The sequence below is a fragment of the Triticum aestivum genome, chromosome 7B, assembly GCF_018294505.1.
Source record: "Triticum aestivum cultivar Chinese Spring chromosome 7B, IWGSC CS RefSeq v2.1, whole genome shotgun sequence".
Lineage (NCBI taxonomy): Eukaryota > Viridiplantae > Streptophyta > Magnoliopsida > Poales > Poaceae > Triticum > Triticum aestivum.
The window spans coordinates 47,020,997-47,037,718 of NC_057813.1; the positions used below are offsets into that span (position 1 = coordinate 47,020,997).

General features: G+C 43.9%; 1 protein-coding gene across 1 annotated transcript; it reads right to left on the reverse strand.

Moving 5' to 3' along the window:
- Nucleotides 1–207: 207 nt before the first annotated feature.
- On the reverse strand, nucleotides 208–15,130 carry LOC123155876 (receptor-like protein 15). Its single transcript, XM_044574021.1, has 4 exons — nucleotides 14,770–15,130; nucleotides 2,600–2,758; nucleotides 2,418–2,486; nucleotides 208–2,333 (listed from the first exon to the last, which is right to left on the reverse strand). The coding sequence occupies exons 1-4, from the start codon at nucleotides 15,116–15,118 to the stop codon at nucleotides 208–210; spliced, it is 2,703 nt and encodes a 900-aa protein (XP_044429956.1). The 5' UTR covers nucleotides 15,119–15,130.
- Nucleotides 15,131–16,722: the final 1,592 nt, after the last annotated feature.

Below are 16,722 nucleotides of genomic sequence, written 5' to 3' on the forward strand. Positions count from 1 at the left end.
TGAGCGCTGCACTTTTGCCTATCGTCAACGGTAACGGTGTACTGTGGCAGGCACTGGCGACCAAACAAAGTATAAGAGAACGTCACAGCCTTATTACAGAACTTATCTATCGAGAATGTTCTAAATTACATCACACAACTTTTTAAGTATTCTACTTGTATCACAAAAAGGTAACCACATGACGAATTATTCAGCCCTCCGGAAAGGTCAATTGGTGATACGTATATTTCTTGTGTATATAGCCAACTTAAGCATTGCAAAATCGCTGAACTTGTCCACGGCAGAAAACCATGACCATCGCCAGCTTGTCTTGAAGTAAAGCACACCCAAGGAAGTCCAGAAACCAACCATGTAAAACATTGCTGAACAGCCAAACAGGATTATATCATCAACTTTATCATCTTCCTTATTTTCTTCAAGCTCGGGAACTGACGGCGCCTCAGAGCAACTCAACAATGGTGGGCCACAGAGATATGGATTTCCTTCGTAGCTGCTCTGATCAAATGTGATGAACTGCCCCTTTATTCCTGGCGTCGGACCAGACAGGTTGTTGTATGCCACTGAGAACACCGCAAGGGACGGTAATGCTGCTAGCTCTGAAGGTATTTGGCCTGCCAACTTGTTGTGCGAGAGATCCAAGCTCTCCAGATAACTTAAATTTGACAAGGACTGTGGTATTGATCCATCAAAGTTATTTTCCGAGAAATTCAATGCCCTTAACCATTTCATGCCACCTATATTTTCATGAATGGATCCTTTCAACTGGTTCGAAGAGAAATCAAGTCCAGTCATGTAGTTGAGTATGTTTCCCCTGTAATTGTCCTGCCTGCCCTTGGTCATGAATTCCTCTTGATCTGGCAGCCCAATAACATTGAATAAAACAGGAAAAGTTCCAAAACCAGGTTGGAAATCAAATAAACTGTCATCGGATCCCATAATGTTCATGCATAAAGGTAACTCCCCCGATAGTCTATTATGAGACAAATCTAGTAGACGCAGATACTTCAAACTGCATATATCATTTGGAACTGTCCCTTCGAACATATTATCTTTTAATAACAGTACTTTTAGCTTTGGAAAGGACTTCCCTATCAGCTTTGGAAGGACACCACTGAATTGGTTTTCTTGGAGATCCATTGTATAGATATTATTTCTCGAGTACAATGGAATAGGAAAGGTTCCATTTAATCGGTTTCTACTCATATGAAGGTAGCATAGATCCGGTAAGCAATGCACTGGACCAGAAAGGTTATTTTCCGACACATCAAGAAACACAAGCTTTCGCAGGCCGCATACTTCCGACGGAATCGATCCAGCCAATGAGTTCCCTCTTAAATTCAAAATGGCAAGTTCTGAGAGTGCGGATATGCAAGTAGGGAGCGGGCCGGTCAACTTGTTATTGCTAGCATCAAATGTCATAAGTATCAGACTGTCACATAACTTCTCAGGAATTTTCCCAGCGATTTCATTATCACTGAGCAATAGATGTTTAACGGCAGGTAATAGTATGTTTGGAGAGAACGACCCATAGAAATGGTTTCCAGACAGTTTTAGACCAATGATATTTGACATATTTCCAACAAAAGCAGCCGCAATGTCATCTAAGAAATTGTTGTATGACAAGTCTAAATACTGTAGACTATTCATGTAGCTAAAGGAAGAAGGAAAGTTGCCCATATAAGAATTCCCTGATAAGGATATGTAACTCAGATTTGGTAATGTGATGTTAATGTCAACAGGTAATATGCTTAGCCTGTTAGAAGATGCATCCAACCATTGCAAACTGGTGTGTACTTTGGATGGAAGAAGAGGACCTGCAAAGGAGTTACTACCCAGAACTAAGTGTGATAGGTTGACATTATTTTCTATCAACCATGAAGGGAAGTTACCACTTAGGTTGTTGTTAGACATATCGACCGACTCTAGTTTATGTTGATGCAACAAGAAACTTGGTACGATGCCTGAATTGCCATTAAGGTTGCAATTTCGCAGCACTAGAACCTGAATCTGAGCTGGCAAATCTGTTGCTGGATTCTCAGTTTGCACATGAAAGTTGTTACCGCTGCTTGCAAGTTCCAGTTTAGTCAATTGTCTATGATTTTGTAAGGAACTCAGCGACAGAACTCCTTCAAGAGAGTTATTTACGAGTGAAAGTTTCTCCAACGATGTGAGTTTTGCAAAGAGAAGAGAGGGGAACTTTACTATTAATCTATTATTTTCTGACAGACCGAGAATTCTGAGAGAAGTCAGATTTTGCATGCATGATGGGATCTCTCCAAATAAAAGATTGTCACTGAGATATAACACTTGAAGATCTCTCATGTTGCAAATATCTGTAAAGGAAACAGTTAGTAATTAGTCTTTAATGCACCGTGCTACCATATCCCGGCATTGTACACACACGATGCATCATTTACCTGTTGGTATGGTGCCTTGGATATCATTATTGCCTATATCAAGAGTATCCAATTTCATTATGCTGAGTTCTGTACAATAAATAGCATGGTAAACCATGAGAAAATATTTGGAAGATGACGTTGGCAGAAATAGATCACTGCAAAAAAAGTTTAAATAGTCCTCAGCATAACTAAAAGCTCACGTTGTATTGTCAGATTGGAGCTGAAGTCATTCCCGTTGAGGAATAGGGACCGTAGCGATACAATTGCGACCAAGGATGGGATGGCACTCTCCATTAATTTATCATTATATGATAAATCAAGAATTTTTAGTTTTTCTAATTTTGACCATACTTCAAAGCCTACGAGGAATAAATAAACAAATCAGCCTATGAGGTAAAATGAACAATAACGCAAGGAGTCCAAGCAAAAGAAAAAATGCACTTATGACCGTATCTCCCTTAGGGTCCGACATGAATTATGAACCAAACCTTCCATATAAGACCTAAAATTATTTTGAGAACGATGAACCATAAAACCTTCCATATAGGACCCTAAATTATTTTGAGAATGATCAACTAGAATAACAATCATATAGAACCCTAATTTATGAGTATTGTTTATATTTGTTGAATTATAGTTGGGCATTGGGCCCATAAATGAAATAATTCCTGGTACTCTCAAAGTCCGATGTGGGGTGTCATGATAGTGGGAAGTTTAGTACCACCATGGGAGTGGAGAGGAGAGTTGTGACCTCCTTATTAGGGATTCTCTTCCACGTGCTATTAGAGTTTGAAAATATTAGTGGTTCCTACGCGCTCCTCCATCACCTGCCTTACCATGCCATGTCACGCCCACCCCGCTCGTTGTGCTTCGTGAACGAGTTAAGCTGAACTCAGACCTATGTCATGTGTGCGCTTTATCTCGGTGGCGCTCCGGCGTGTGCAGGCGGCGGCGGTCCCTGTGCGCGGTCGGCGGCTCCGCCTCTGACCCGGACGGCACGAGGGATGGCGGCGGCCCGGCGTGGCCGGCGATCTGGATGTGGTGGTGCCGGCGGCTCGCTGATATGCCGGTACTCCAGGGTCGGCCTGGTGGTGCTGGTGGTGACGGCGGCCCGGGTACAAGAGTTGGATCCCTTCGAACTGATCTGGGTGAAAACTTGCCTTCGGCTCCTGCTAAGGCCGGCGGTGGCGGCGCTATCTGCGTCGTTCCCTTCTTGAAGGCATCGCCATGGAGAAGTTCAAGGCCACTCTCTGGTACCTCCGGGGGAAACCCCAGATCGGATGATCAGATGACGGCGGAGCTCTGGTGTCGTTCCTCCCTTGGGGGCGTCATTCTTGGAGGTACACACGTGATCGAGGGACCAGAGGACGGATTCTTTGGTGGAGCGGTGCTTCATCCTACACACTGATGGCGACGGATCTTGACGGCGTGGCGCAGTGCAGATTCGGAGTTCGCTGTGGGAGGATGGACTCGCGCAGGAGGACGACGTTGTCGGGCGTTGTGGTGGCGTCGATGGCAGAGAGACCTGGCACGGTACATGTAACAGTATAGCTCTGAAGATGGATTGGTGGTAGGTGGCTGCGGTGGCCTCATACCTGGCAGGCGTCCTGGTTGAGGAGTGCGCCAGACTGGTAGGTTCCCCATACCCGACAGGCGTCCTGGTTGGGACCTCAGGTCTTAGATGTTTAGGTTTGGCTGCGATGTCTGTTTGGTATTAGGCCCAGACTATCTGCGCCCCTTCATCAATTGAATAGGTGTAGCGATAGTTGTTTCTTAGATGGTGGCTTTAATCTTGCTGTTGTATTGCTTTGTAAGGTCTTATGAGAATAATTAATAAAGTGGCCGTATGCATCGCCCAGATGCAGAGGCCGGGGGTCATCCTCCTTTTCTAAAAAAACAGACGTGCTATGAATCCAAGACATCGGTTCATGGGATGTTGCGGACTCGCTCATCGGCCCAGCCCCATGTCTCCCTACCCAACTGCATATATCTTGGAGGCAGTGGCAACCCTATCTGTCACCTGATATCGTGTCTCCTATGCCTCCTCATGCATCACCCACAGTCATTCCTCTCACTGTTGCTGATTCCAACAATCCCACCTTGTCCACCGCATGCACGATAGTACAAGAGAGCGAGCCTCCGAAACCCTATGGCTTGTGAACATCCATCACGAGAAGAACGATTAGGTTTTCGGGGAGTGCCTCGGTGTGACTGCTCAATTGTTCGTCCTCGTCCTCTACTTCGACTACGTACTTGGGCTCTCCGACATTACCACGGTTGACGACACCACCAATAAGACTATTGCTGAGAACGTTGTTGTCGCCGTCGCGGTCTTATTATTACTGACTGGAGGGTGATCTGTTTATCCCTGTTTTACTGGCTTATGTGCTTGGATTATCAAGTATGTTCATACATACACATGCTCTATGTCTAGTACACACTCACATGTTTACATATGAATATGATAATAACAATATTTTTGCTATCATTATGATTTATTCATGGATTAAATCAATTATAAAATTGCTAATTTATCCAACAATCCAAAAACATAACTTTTGTAAGCAATTTTTTATTAAAGGCTTTGCTTCTACCTTGAAACCAAACCCCTTTACGAGTGTCCCCTTGAAGCTTGCATAGACTAGAACTACCTTGTGTCTCAGAACGATGAATGTGTTCTAGGTTGCTGGTGACACTACTTATGGAATGATTACTCCTAGTCAGGAGAAGGCGTTTAAGGAGGCAGTTCCATAACTACAAAATGGTTGAGAACCGTTCGGTTTTGTACTAGACTCGTGAGATACAATGTATGCTAAGGAGCTCAAATCATGAAGTGTGATTTACCGAACAAGTTTCGCGAGATGCAAATTTCTTAAACTCCCTCCTTGAAGGAGCTTTGCTACTTCTCTGAAATAGTAGAGACGTGAATTCTTTGAGGAGGCTGTCATCGCTCATATGAGTGTTGAAGAGAACTAAGGAGCAAAGGGCTCGCATGGCAAAGCGGCCGAGGGACCTTCTAGCACCAAAGTGATGCAGAAAAACTTCCACAAGCTCAAGGAAAAGAAGATGGTCCAGCAAAATACCAACTTAAAAAAGAAGGCTAAAAATAACAAGAAAATGGTAAGAAGATGGTTGCTTAAATTACACAAGGGATGGTCATTGGGCATCCAACTACCCATAGATATTCAAGAAGCCAGGGAAAAACTCCAAGTCTATCAATGTGACCATGAGCATCAACAATAATGAATCACTCGGGTACGGTAATTTATTTACCATGCTACCAGTTTGTCAGTCTACCGATTGGTGAGCTGATGTAGGTGCAAATATTCATGTTTGTTTTGATATTTTGTTCTTTTAATCTTACCAGGTCGAATGAGATTGAACAGGGAACATCGTGTATGCTTTTGTTCATGGTGCTGGCATGGTAGATCAGAAGTTTACTTCGGGAAAGATCGTGCAACTGAAGAACATGCAACATGTCCCCGTTATCAAAAAGAATCTTGTTAGTGCCTCCCTTATATGTAAAGAAGGCTTTATTAAGTTAGTATCAAAATCTAATAAAGTATTCATATCAAAATATGGACTTCTATTCAAAAATGGTATGACTGTGGAGGTTTGCTCTGCCTTTCCCACGCGAATTTTTATGATAAAAATCCTCAATCATATTCATCAATTCTTTGTCACTTCAACTCCAATTGTATGATGCGACTAGATAAACTTAATCTAATCCCTAGTTCACCTTAGCCAAAGGCTCTAAGGTGGCCTTTGTTGGGGCTTCAGCTAGAGATTCTCAAATTCTAGCACATCCAAAATCCGAATATCAAACAAAGACTCAGATTTTCACATTAGCTATCAAGAATCGATTAGCCAAGTTCTCCCAGTTATTACCAAAAAAATGACACAGCACGCCCACCCCAGTTTCCTCCACGGATAGTTCTCCTCCACCTCGCTCTTTCTTCCCCAGCCAAATGCATGAGGAAGGTAGAATGGAGAGGCGATGGCTCTCTAGGGTTTCGGCCACCGCCACCTTCATCAGCCCGATCAGCACAACGACATGTGTCTCATGGCGGCTCGCCGCTCCACATACTCTGTCCACGAGCTTTGTTAAGCGCTCTCTCCGTAGCTCCACCTGAGATGTGTCGTCCATGATCTCTGCCGCTGCCCCTGGTCTCAGCAGCCGCAACCGCTCCTGATCTCCGCCAGCGGCACCACTGCCCCTCTCTGGCTTGAGGTCCAGGTACACACACCGGAGGTCCACCTTGCCCCCCCCCCCCCCCCCCCCCCCCCCCCCCGACTCCACCTGCGCCGCCCGAGCCTTGGGGAAGTTACTAACATTTCACAACACCCTCAACTCCTACAGTCGTTCAACACGAAGTGAACAAGCAACTAGATTTTGATTCTCAGAAATCCAGAGCCACAGCTGATTCTCAGGAATCCATAGCTATAGTGATTCTCATGAATCTGTAGCCCAAACAAAGGGGGCCCAAGTGTCATGCATGTGTGTAATGAAAGCAACCTCGCAAGCCTCGGAAGACGCTAGAGGAGAGACACTTGGCACCATTAGAGCGCATAGATTCTGATCTATGTGAGATGAATGGTGTGTTGACTAAAGGAGGAAAGAAATATTTCATGACGTTGATAGATGATTCCCCTAGATTCTACTATGTGTATTTTTTTAATGGTGAGGCGCTGCACCACTAGAGTTGAAAATCTACATGAAAATAAAACAAAGTTCGCCTGAGCATGGTGGCGAGTATTTTTTGAATGATTTCAATTTATTTTGCGTTGACCATGGTATTATTCATGATAGGATGATTTCCTATTCTTGATCACCCTGGTCAAACGAAGTTGCCTAACAGAAAAAAGTACTCTTAACTTATTTGGTTAACGTCATGTTATTTCCTAGGCATGGTGGGGGTAGGCTATAGTGGCATCATGTCATGTCCCGAATAAGGTTCTCATGAAGGATAATGAGATTAATTACTCCGTATATGCAATGTAATAAGAAAAGAACGACAGTCTCTTACTTGGGCACTTGAGGCTCTAATGCGCCACTCGACCTCTGAGCAGGCCTTCTCTGACCAACAATTTGAAGTACGTAAACAATATTCACAATTTTATTTTATTACCATCAATTGTGTGTTGAGTTTCATTCATATATATGTATTGACCACATTCTTTAAATTAGATCTGGGAGAAGCGTAACGAACTCCTACCAAATGATCGCATAAGAGCAATTCAAGAGAAATTGGCGGGATTCTTTGTTGACCACATCATACCTGAAGAGGGAGAATACCATCGGGATTTGCAATGCGATTTTGGTAGATGATGTTAGAGATTGTAAGAGATGTTATATTGTATATATGCATCAACGTGTACTATATGTAGTAGCGTCGAATAGATATATGAAAACTTGTTGTTCGACCAACAAGCATGTAGAAAGAGAGGTCACTTCTCTCTATATATTGATCATGACAATGTTGTGTAATTAATGGTTCCTTCATTGCTTACTAGCTAGCGTCGAGTTCTCTCTCTATGTAGTAGCTAGCATCGACCAAGCACGGAGAAAGAGAGGTCACTTCTCTCTATATATAGTAGCTAGATAACACAATCTGAAACGCCTAAACCCTCCAAAACCCCTAAACCCCTCCTTCCGAAAAAAACCAGTGCCTGGCAGCTGCTGACGTGTGGCTGCCTTTTAGTCCCGGTCGGTGTTACCAACCGGAACTAAAGGTCCTCCTGCCTGGGCTCCCCACAGCGGCCACGTGGAGCCCCTTTAGTCCCGGTTCGTAAGACGATCGGGACTAAAAGTGGTGGGCTTTAGTCCCGATCATTTTGTCCCAATGGCAGAACCGGGACTAAAGGCCCTCTGGAACTGGGACTAGTGCCTTGATTTCAACCAGTGTTACTCCCTATATGCAATGTAATAAGAAAAGAACGACATTCTCTTACTTGGGCACTTGAGGATCTTTGCAAAAGGAAATGTGTTGATTACCAAAAAGCATAATCTTGGACCAAAGACTATGGACAGTGTTTTTCTGGGCTATGATAATCGTAATGTTAGCTATAGATTTCTAGTGGTCAAATATGAGGTATCTGATGAAGGAAATATGCCCTAGAGGCAATAATAAAGTTATTATTTATTTTCTTATTTCATGATAAATGTTTATTATTCATTCTATAATTGTATTAACCAGAAACATAATACATGTGTGAATACATAGACAAACATAGTGTCACTAGTATGCCTCTACTTGACTATCTCGTTAATCAAAGATGGTTAAGTTTCCTAACCATATACATGAGTTGTCATTTGATTAACGGGATCACATCATTAGGAGAATGATGTGATTGACTTGACCCATTCCGTTAGCTTAGCACTTGATCGTTTAGTATGTTGCTATTGCTTTCTTCATGACTTATACATGTTCATGTAACTATGAGATTATGCAACTCCCGTTTACCGGAGGAACACTTTGTGTGCTACCAAACGTCACAACATAACTGGGTGATTATAAAGGTGCTCTACAGGTGTCTCCGAAGGTACTTGTTGGGTTGGCGTATTTCGAGATTAGGATTTGTCACTCCGATTGTCGGAGAGGTATCTCTGGGCCCACTCGGTAATGCACATCACTATAAGCCTTGCAACCATTGTAACTAATTAGTTAGTTGCAGGATGATGTATTACGGAACGAGTAAAGAGACTTACCGGTAACGAGATTGAACTAGGTATTGAGATACCGACGATTGAATCTCGGGTAAGTAACATGTCGATGACAAAGGGAACAACGTATGATGTTATACGGTTTGACCGATAAAGATCTTCGTAGAATATGTGGGAGCCAATATGAGCATCCAGGTTCCGCTATTGGTTATTGACCGGAGATGTGTCTCGGTCATGTCTACATAGTTCTCATACCCGTAGGGTCCGAACGCTTAAAGTTAGATGACGTTTATATTATGAGTTTATATGTTTTGATGTACCGAAGGTAGTTCGGAGTCCCGGATATGATCACGGACATGACGAGGAGTGTTCAAATGGTCGAGACATGAAGATTGATATATTGGACGACTATATTCAGACATCAGAATGGATTCGGGGGTTATCGGATATATACCAGAGTACCGGGGGTTACTGGAACCCCCCCGGAGGTTAATGGGCCTCATGGGCCCAAGTGGTGGAAGAGGAGAGGCGGCCAAGCGGCAGCCGCGCGCCCCTTCCCCCCTAAGTACGAATTGGACAAGGAGGGGGCGCCCCCCCCCCTTTCCTTTCCCCCTCTCTCCTTCCCTCTCCTCTGCTACTCCAACAAGGAAGGGGGGAGTCCTACTCCTGCTGGGAGTAGGACTCCTCATGGGGCGCGCCAAGGGTGGCCGGCCCCCTCCCCTCCTCCACTCCTTTATATACGGGGAGGGAGGCACCCCCTTAGGACACAAAAATTGATCCTGGAGATCTCTTAGCCGTGTGCGGTGCCCCCCTCCACAATAATCCACCTCGATAATATTCGTAGCGGTGCTTATGCGAAGACCTGCGTCGGTAGAACATCATCATCGTCACCACGCTGTCGTGCTGATGGAACTCTCCCTCAAAGCTTGGCTGGATCGGAGTTCGAGGGACGTCATCGAGCTGAACGTGTGCTGAACTCGGAGGTGCCATGCATTCGGTACTTGATCGGTCGGATTGTGAAGACGTACGACTACATCAACCGCGTTGTGCTAACGCTTCCGCTTTCGGTCTACGAGGGTACGTGGACAACACACTCCCCTCTCGTTGCTATACATCACCATGATCTTGCGTGTGCGTAGGAAATTTTTGAAATTACTACGTTCCCTAACATCTGACATGAAGGTCGGTATGATTATGAATTTTAAAGATGACGCATTCTATATTTTTCATATGAAAGACATGCAAAGAACTTTTATACATGAATCTAGTAAGACTCATGAACCTGAAATCCTTCCTGTGGAATATTATGAATGAAGACATGATGAAAATCATGTGAAGGAAGCCAATGAAGCTCCTGTTAGGAGCAAGAGACAAATGACTGCAAAGTGCTTTGGTGATGGTTTCATTGCGTACCGTGTGGGTGATACTCTCAATTCTATTTCAAAAACTTATGTATCTTCAGATGTTGACTACTGGAAGGATGTCGTCCGTAACGAGATGGATTTCCATCATGGCTAACGGACATGAGAGATCACTGATCGTCCCTATGGTTGCAAAGCTATTGGTATGTAAGTGGGTGTTCAAAAAGAAGCCAAGGACCGATGGTACAAATGAAAAGTGCAAGGATAGGCTTGTGGCCAAGGATTATGCCCAGAAGGAAGGCAAAGCTTTCTTCAGTAGTTTCTCACATGTGGCTGGACTGGCCACCCTTTGAGTGTTAGTCTCATTGGTGACTCACATTGACTTATCATTCATCAGATAGACATCAAGATGTCTTTCTTAAAGGGAGATCTGGGTGAGGAAGTCTACATGGAAAATCCAGATGGCTTTGTTGTAGATGGTTACGTATGATAGGTGTGCAAGTTCTCAATATCTTTGTATGTCCTCAAACAAATACCTAAGTTGTGTTTGACAAAACTTCAACTTATGTTGGCTTTGTTGTTAATGAAGCTGGCAAATGTGTATATTATCACCATGTTGGGGGCAAAGGAGTTATAATGTACTTGTGTGTTGATGACATACTTATATTTGGAATCAACCTCAAAGTCATTAAGGAGGCTAAGAATTTTCTATCGCATAAATTTTAGATGAAAGACGTTGGTCTGGCTAACGTTATCTTGAACATCAAGCTATTGAGAGATAAAGAGAATGTGATTACACTTGTGCATTCCCACTATGTTGAGAAGATTCTGAATTGCTTTGGAAGTTCAGATCACAAACCTTCTCCACCACCATATATATGACCCAAGTGGGTCCTTTCGAAAGTTTGAAGGAACAACTATAGATCAGTTGAGATACTCTCAAGTGATTGGCTCACTTATTTACCTAGCTTGCCTTATGAGGCCTAATATCGCATTTTCTATGAGCATACTGAGCCGGTTTGTTTCTAATCCGTGAGATGTACATTGGCGTGTTGCTAAAAGATCTATACACTATCTGAAAGGTATGATGAGTCATGGAATTCAGTATATCGGCTATTCAATGGTACTTGAAGGTTATAGTGATTCAAATTCGATTTCTGATGTTGATGAGATAAATGCTAAAAGTGGATATGTTTTTAAACTTGAAGGTGGTGCTATTTCATGGAAGTCTTGAAAGAAAACCATCTTAAAGAATTCAACAATGGAAGCATAACTCACCACATTAGAGAAATCATGCACTGAAATAGAATGGCTTCAAGTGCTTTTGATGGACTTTCTCATGGTTGAAAGGACAATTCCGGCTATCCTCATGAACTGTGACCATCAGATAGTGCTTGCCAAAGCAGGCAGTTTCAAGACAACACGCAACACATTAAGCATATAAGAAGAAGATTGAGTTTTGTAAGATATTTAAGAAACTCTGGAGTAATAGCGCTGGATTATATTAACGTCTAAGAATCTACTAGATCTCTTCACTAAAGGGCTATCACGTTTTCTGATAGATAATGCATCGAGGGAGATGGGTACAAGACCAACATGAGTTTCCATGGTGGTAACCCAACCTATGTGACCAGAGATCCCATGAAGTAGGACATGGAAAAGAATATTGGTACACTAGACGAGAATAACCTTACTGTCCTACTCCGTTGGAGTGCAATGCTCTCACAATCTGTATGGCGGCATGACTTTTGTCTTAATAAGTTCTGAGGTTTGTATAAGCAACATGTTATTGTACATAGCAATCTTTGGAATAAAACACCTATATGATCCCGACAGCTGGTATAGGGTAATCTTTGGTAAGCTCGTGAATAGGCCTGTAGTGTGACTAATATGCTCCACCATCAGGTTAGCCTTCGGCAACCTAGTATCAGTAAGATAATTGGTGGGACTTCTTTACGCCAAACTGACAATTCAAGATATTATCCATTATTCAATTGTGGAGAACTGTAGCTCTCTACTCTAGGTGGATGCTCATTCTTAACCGGTCTCCACTAAAAATGATGGTATATCAAAATAATGTTTGGAAAAGAGGACAATGCATGTGCCTTCGAGATCAGGTGGGGGTTGTTGAATTATAGATGGCCCTTGGGCCCATAAATGAAATAAGTCCTGGAAAATTGCAAAGGCCGGTGAGGGGTGTCATGAGATCATGAAAAGTCTAGTACCACCCTGAGAGTGGGGGGGCAGAGACCTCCTTACAAAGAATTCTCTTCTACCTGCTATTGGAGTTTGAGAAGATTAGTGATTCCCCTGTGCTCCTCCCCTGCCGCATGCCAAGCCTCGCCTGTGCGCACGTCATGTTTCGTGAACGAGCTCAAGCCGTGTTCAGACCTATGTCATGTGTGCGCTTCCTTTTGCAGGTCAGGAACGGATAATGAATTGGCAACTAGTTATGAGTCATTCACGAACTTGGTCGTGGGCCTAGCCCCACGTCTCCCTACCAAAATGGAATATATATATATATATATATATATTATATATATATATATATATATATATATATATATATATATATATATATATATATATAATATATATATAGAGAGAGAGAGAGAGGGGAGAGAGAGACATATTGGAGGTGGTGGCAACCCTAGCCATCACGTGATCGGATTGCATCTGCTTTGCCTCCTAACGCACCACCCAACGTCATTCTTCTAACCGCTTCTTCCTGTGATGCCATCCCGTCCATCACATGCACGATGATATGGGAGAGCAGGCATCTGTAACCCCGTCATTTGTAATGCCACACCAGGAGAAGGGCGATTAGGTTTTTAGGGAGCGGCTTAGCGCGACTCCTCGATGTTGTTTATCTCCGTCCTCTACTTTGACTACGTCCTCGATCTCCCCGACATCACCATGGTTGATGAGACCGCCAACAAGACTACTGCGGAGAACGCCGTCATTTTCGTCGCCGCTTTGTCCTTTCTGACTGGAGAGTATAATATGTTCATCGGTGTTTTGCTGGCTTATGCGTTTGCAACATCTAGTATGTTCGTAGATATGCATGTTCTATGCACTCGCATGTCTACATATCAGTATGAGATTAATACTGCTTTTGTTCATCATGATTTATTCACGAATTAAATCAATCAAAAAAATTGCTAATTTATCCAAAAAAAATATTAAATCCCAGGGTGTTTCTGGATAGTGTCGTCTCGTCTCTTATGGGTTTTCTAGAATATGCTAAAAAAACACTCTAATGGTGTATATATAGAATGTTGCAGAGCAAGCACCTTTTTAGGTTCCCATTTTATAGAAAGGCATTCACACATGAAAGAGTGCTACAAAATTGAAATCTAAAAACACGTCCAAACATGTGAACATTGGTATAATGTAATAAAACAAGAGGAATTCTTTTATCTCTTAGTTGACGCAAATAATCAGTTTTTTGCGCAATTTTTTCACGTTCTCATTCTAGAATAACTAGTGAAACTCCGTGCTAATTCTCAATCGACTAAGAATTAGTTGAGATCTAACAACGTGTGGCTTGAAATTGTCTTTGGGATATTGACTGCAATTCTAGCAGAACCTTTATTGATATTTTAAATCTTTGTAAAGAAAATCAGTTTATCAGGAGGGGAAAGTTGTGGCTGTGACTCTAATAGCATGTACCTTTAATCTAGACCATCCATTTTTTGCATCAAAATTCATGCGTACAAACTATTCTTTTTTATATAAAGGCAACACGGATCTTGTTACAAAGCTGGATGGACTAGATAGAAAGTGTAGCTACATGGTAGGATAGAAAATCCACACTCAAGGACTATTTGGAACTCAGGACTATCTAGAGCGCGCGTTTGTATGAGTCCGTGTCTTAACTTTGTTAATAAAACAGCTGCCAGGAGTTTGTACTTGTGTACGGTCCATGCACTTAAAACTGCTTTTAATGAACTAAAAAAGAGTGAAATGCATTGTAGGTCCCTGAACTATTTCACGAGTGTCATGTAGGTCCTCGAACTATGAAAATCATCGTCTAGGTCCTTAAAGTGTAATAAGTGTGTCATCCAGGTCCAGAATCAGTTCAACATTAAAGTAGTCCGAGGACCTATATTTTGCCTAGCATGACACTTACTATACTTTGAGGACCTGGATGACGATTTTAATACTTTGAGGACCTATGTAACACCCTTGAAATAGTTTAAGGACCTACTGCGCACTTCACTCACTAAAAAGCATGCCCGAGAATAGCCTAATTTATTCGAAAATAGTTATAATGTGTGTAAAACATATGGTGTGAAAAGGAGATATAAAGCTCCTCAATGAATCTAGAGTCTGAATAAATTACCTGCACCGGGTTTGCATCCTTGTATTTTGAGGCGACTGAGGTGCAACTCCTGCAGCTCCTGTAAGGGAAGGAACATAGTAGTGTTGAGTAGCCTAGAGCTGGAGGCAACAGGTTCAGACCTACTCAGGTCGAGGCCTGTGACACGGCCTGCGGGGGAGTTGCAGGTCACCCTCCCCCACAGGCAGCAATCTGTAGTGGTGCTAGTATTCCAGCCCGGCGATAAGTCGTCGTTATAGAAGAGCTCCCGGAGGATGTCCAGAAGCGCCCCCCTCTCGTCGTTGGTGCACCCCTCGCACCCACCGGATATGATCGCCAAGCATAGCAGGGCCATTGCCATTGCCAGCGGCATGGTCCTTGCTCGTGCACGCCCACCGGAGTAGCTGCTAGTACTGGTCATGGGTGCTGAATGCAAAAGTCCACACACGAAACGATCATGCGCCTCCCTGTGTATGTATAAGACCGAGCCGTCTCTCGTACGCAGAAGACTTTCCGGAACCATGCCTGGTCGTGCAAGGCAACTGCAGCCTGTAACCAGCAGACACGTACGGTTTCGACCGGCCGGCCGGCAGAGCATCCTGCGTAGGATGGCCGGACTCGGATAGCGATACGGCCGGCAACGCGTACGTGAAAGTCTTACAAAGCCCGGCGTCGCGTCTGATAAAAATTGTGAATACCCAGTGCCGCTCGACCTTCTTCACCCGCCTGTAGTGTTCATTCTTTTATTTTATTTTTATATGCGAGAAGGTGCTCATTGTTTTCTACGACAAGTTAATATATACGTACTTTTTTTAGAAATAAAACGCTTGCCCGGCTTTAATGAACCGAAGCCCTTTAAAGACTTTGTAGGGAGGAACAAAGAGTCGTTGTCGGTGTCAAAACCGGCGGATCTCGGGTAGGGGTTCCCGAACTGTGCATCTAGGCGGATGATAACAGGAAACAAGGGATACGATGTTTTTACCAAGGTTCGGGCCCTCTCGATGAAGGTAAAATCCTACTCCTGCTTGATTAATATTGATGATATGGGTAGTACAAGAGTAGATCTACCACGATATCAGAGAGGCTAAACCCTAAAAGCTAGCCTATGGTATGATTGTTGTTCGTCCTACGGACTAAAACCCTCCGGTTTATATAGACACCGGAGAGGGTTAGGGTTACACAGAGTCGGTTACAATGGTAGGAGATCTACATATCCGTATCGCCAAGCTTGCCTTCCACGCCAAGGAAAGTCCCATCCGGGCACGGGACAAAGTCTTCAATCTTGTATCTTCATAGTCTAGGAGTCCGGCCAACGGTGATAGTTCGGCTATCCGGACACCCCCTAATACAGAACTCCCTCAGTAGCCCCCGAACCAGGCTTCTATGACGACGAGTCCGGCGCGTAGATTATCTTCGGCATTGCGAGGCAGGTTCTTTTCCAAATTCCATATACTTGTCGAATAGTGTCCGACTTCTGATAAATGCTGCGCTCCTTGGCTTCCACGCCCAATAATGGCCATCTTCCACGTCCCGCATAGCAAGCTAGTGACGCTCCAAACCAAGGGATTCCTTCCCCCGGCCTTCATGGTTCCGGTTCGAGCTGGACTTGCCACCTACAAGGGCGGGAAACAAGCGGAGAGCGTCTCCGACCCTTCCAAAGGAGAGCGGGTATGCTTCGTCTCTTATCTGATAAGAGGACTCGGATTTCCAATACATCCGTTTCTCCGGGGGCTCCTAGAGTTCTATGGCCTCCAGCTGCACCACCTTACGCCTGCCTCCATTCTGCACATCGCGGGCTTCGTAGCCCTTTCCGAACTGTTTTTGGGCGTCGAGGCTCATTTTGCGCTGTGGAAGAGATTATTCTGCCTCGTACCCCGTTCTCATGAGGGGTCAATATATCAAGTGGGCGGAGCCGAGCTATGGCGCATCGCCGGGACCGGATATCTATCCGGAACCCCGAAGAAGGCGTCCGAAGAC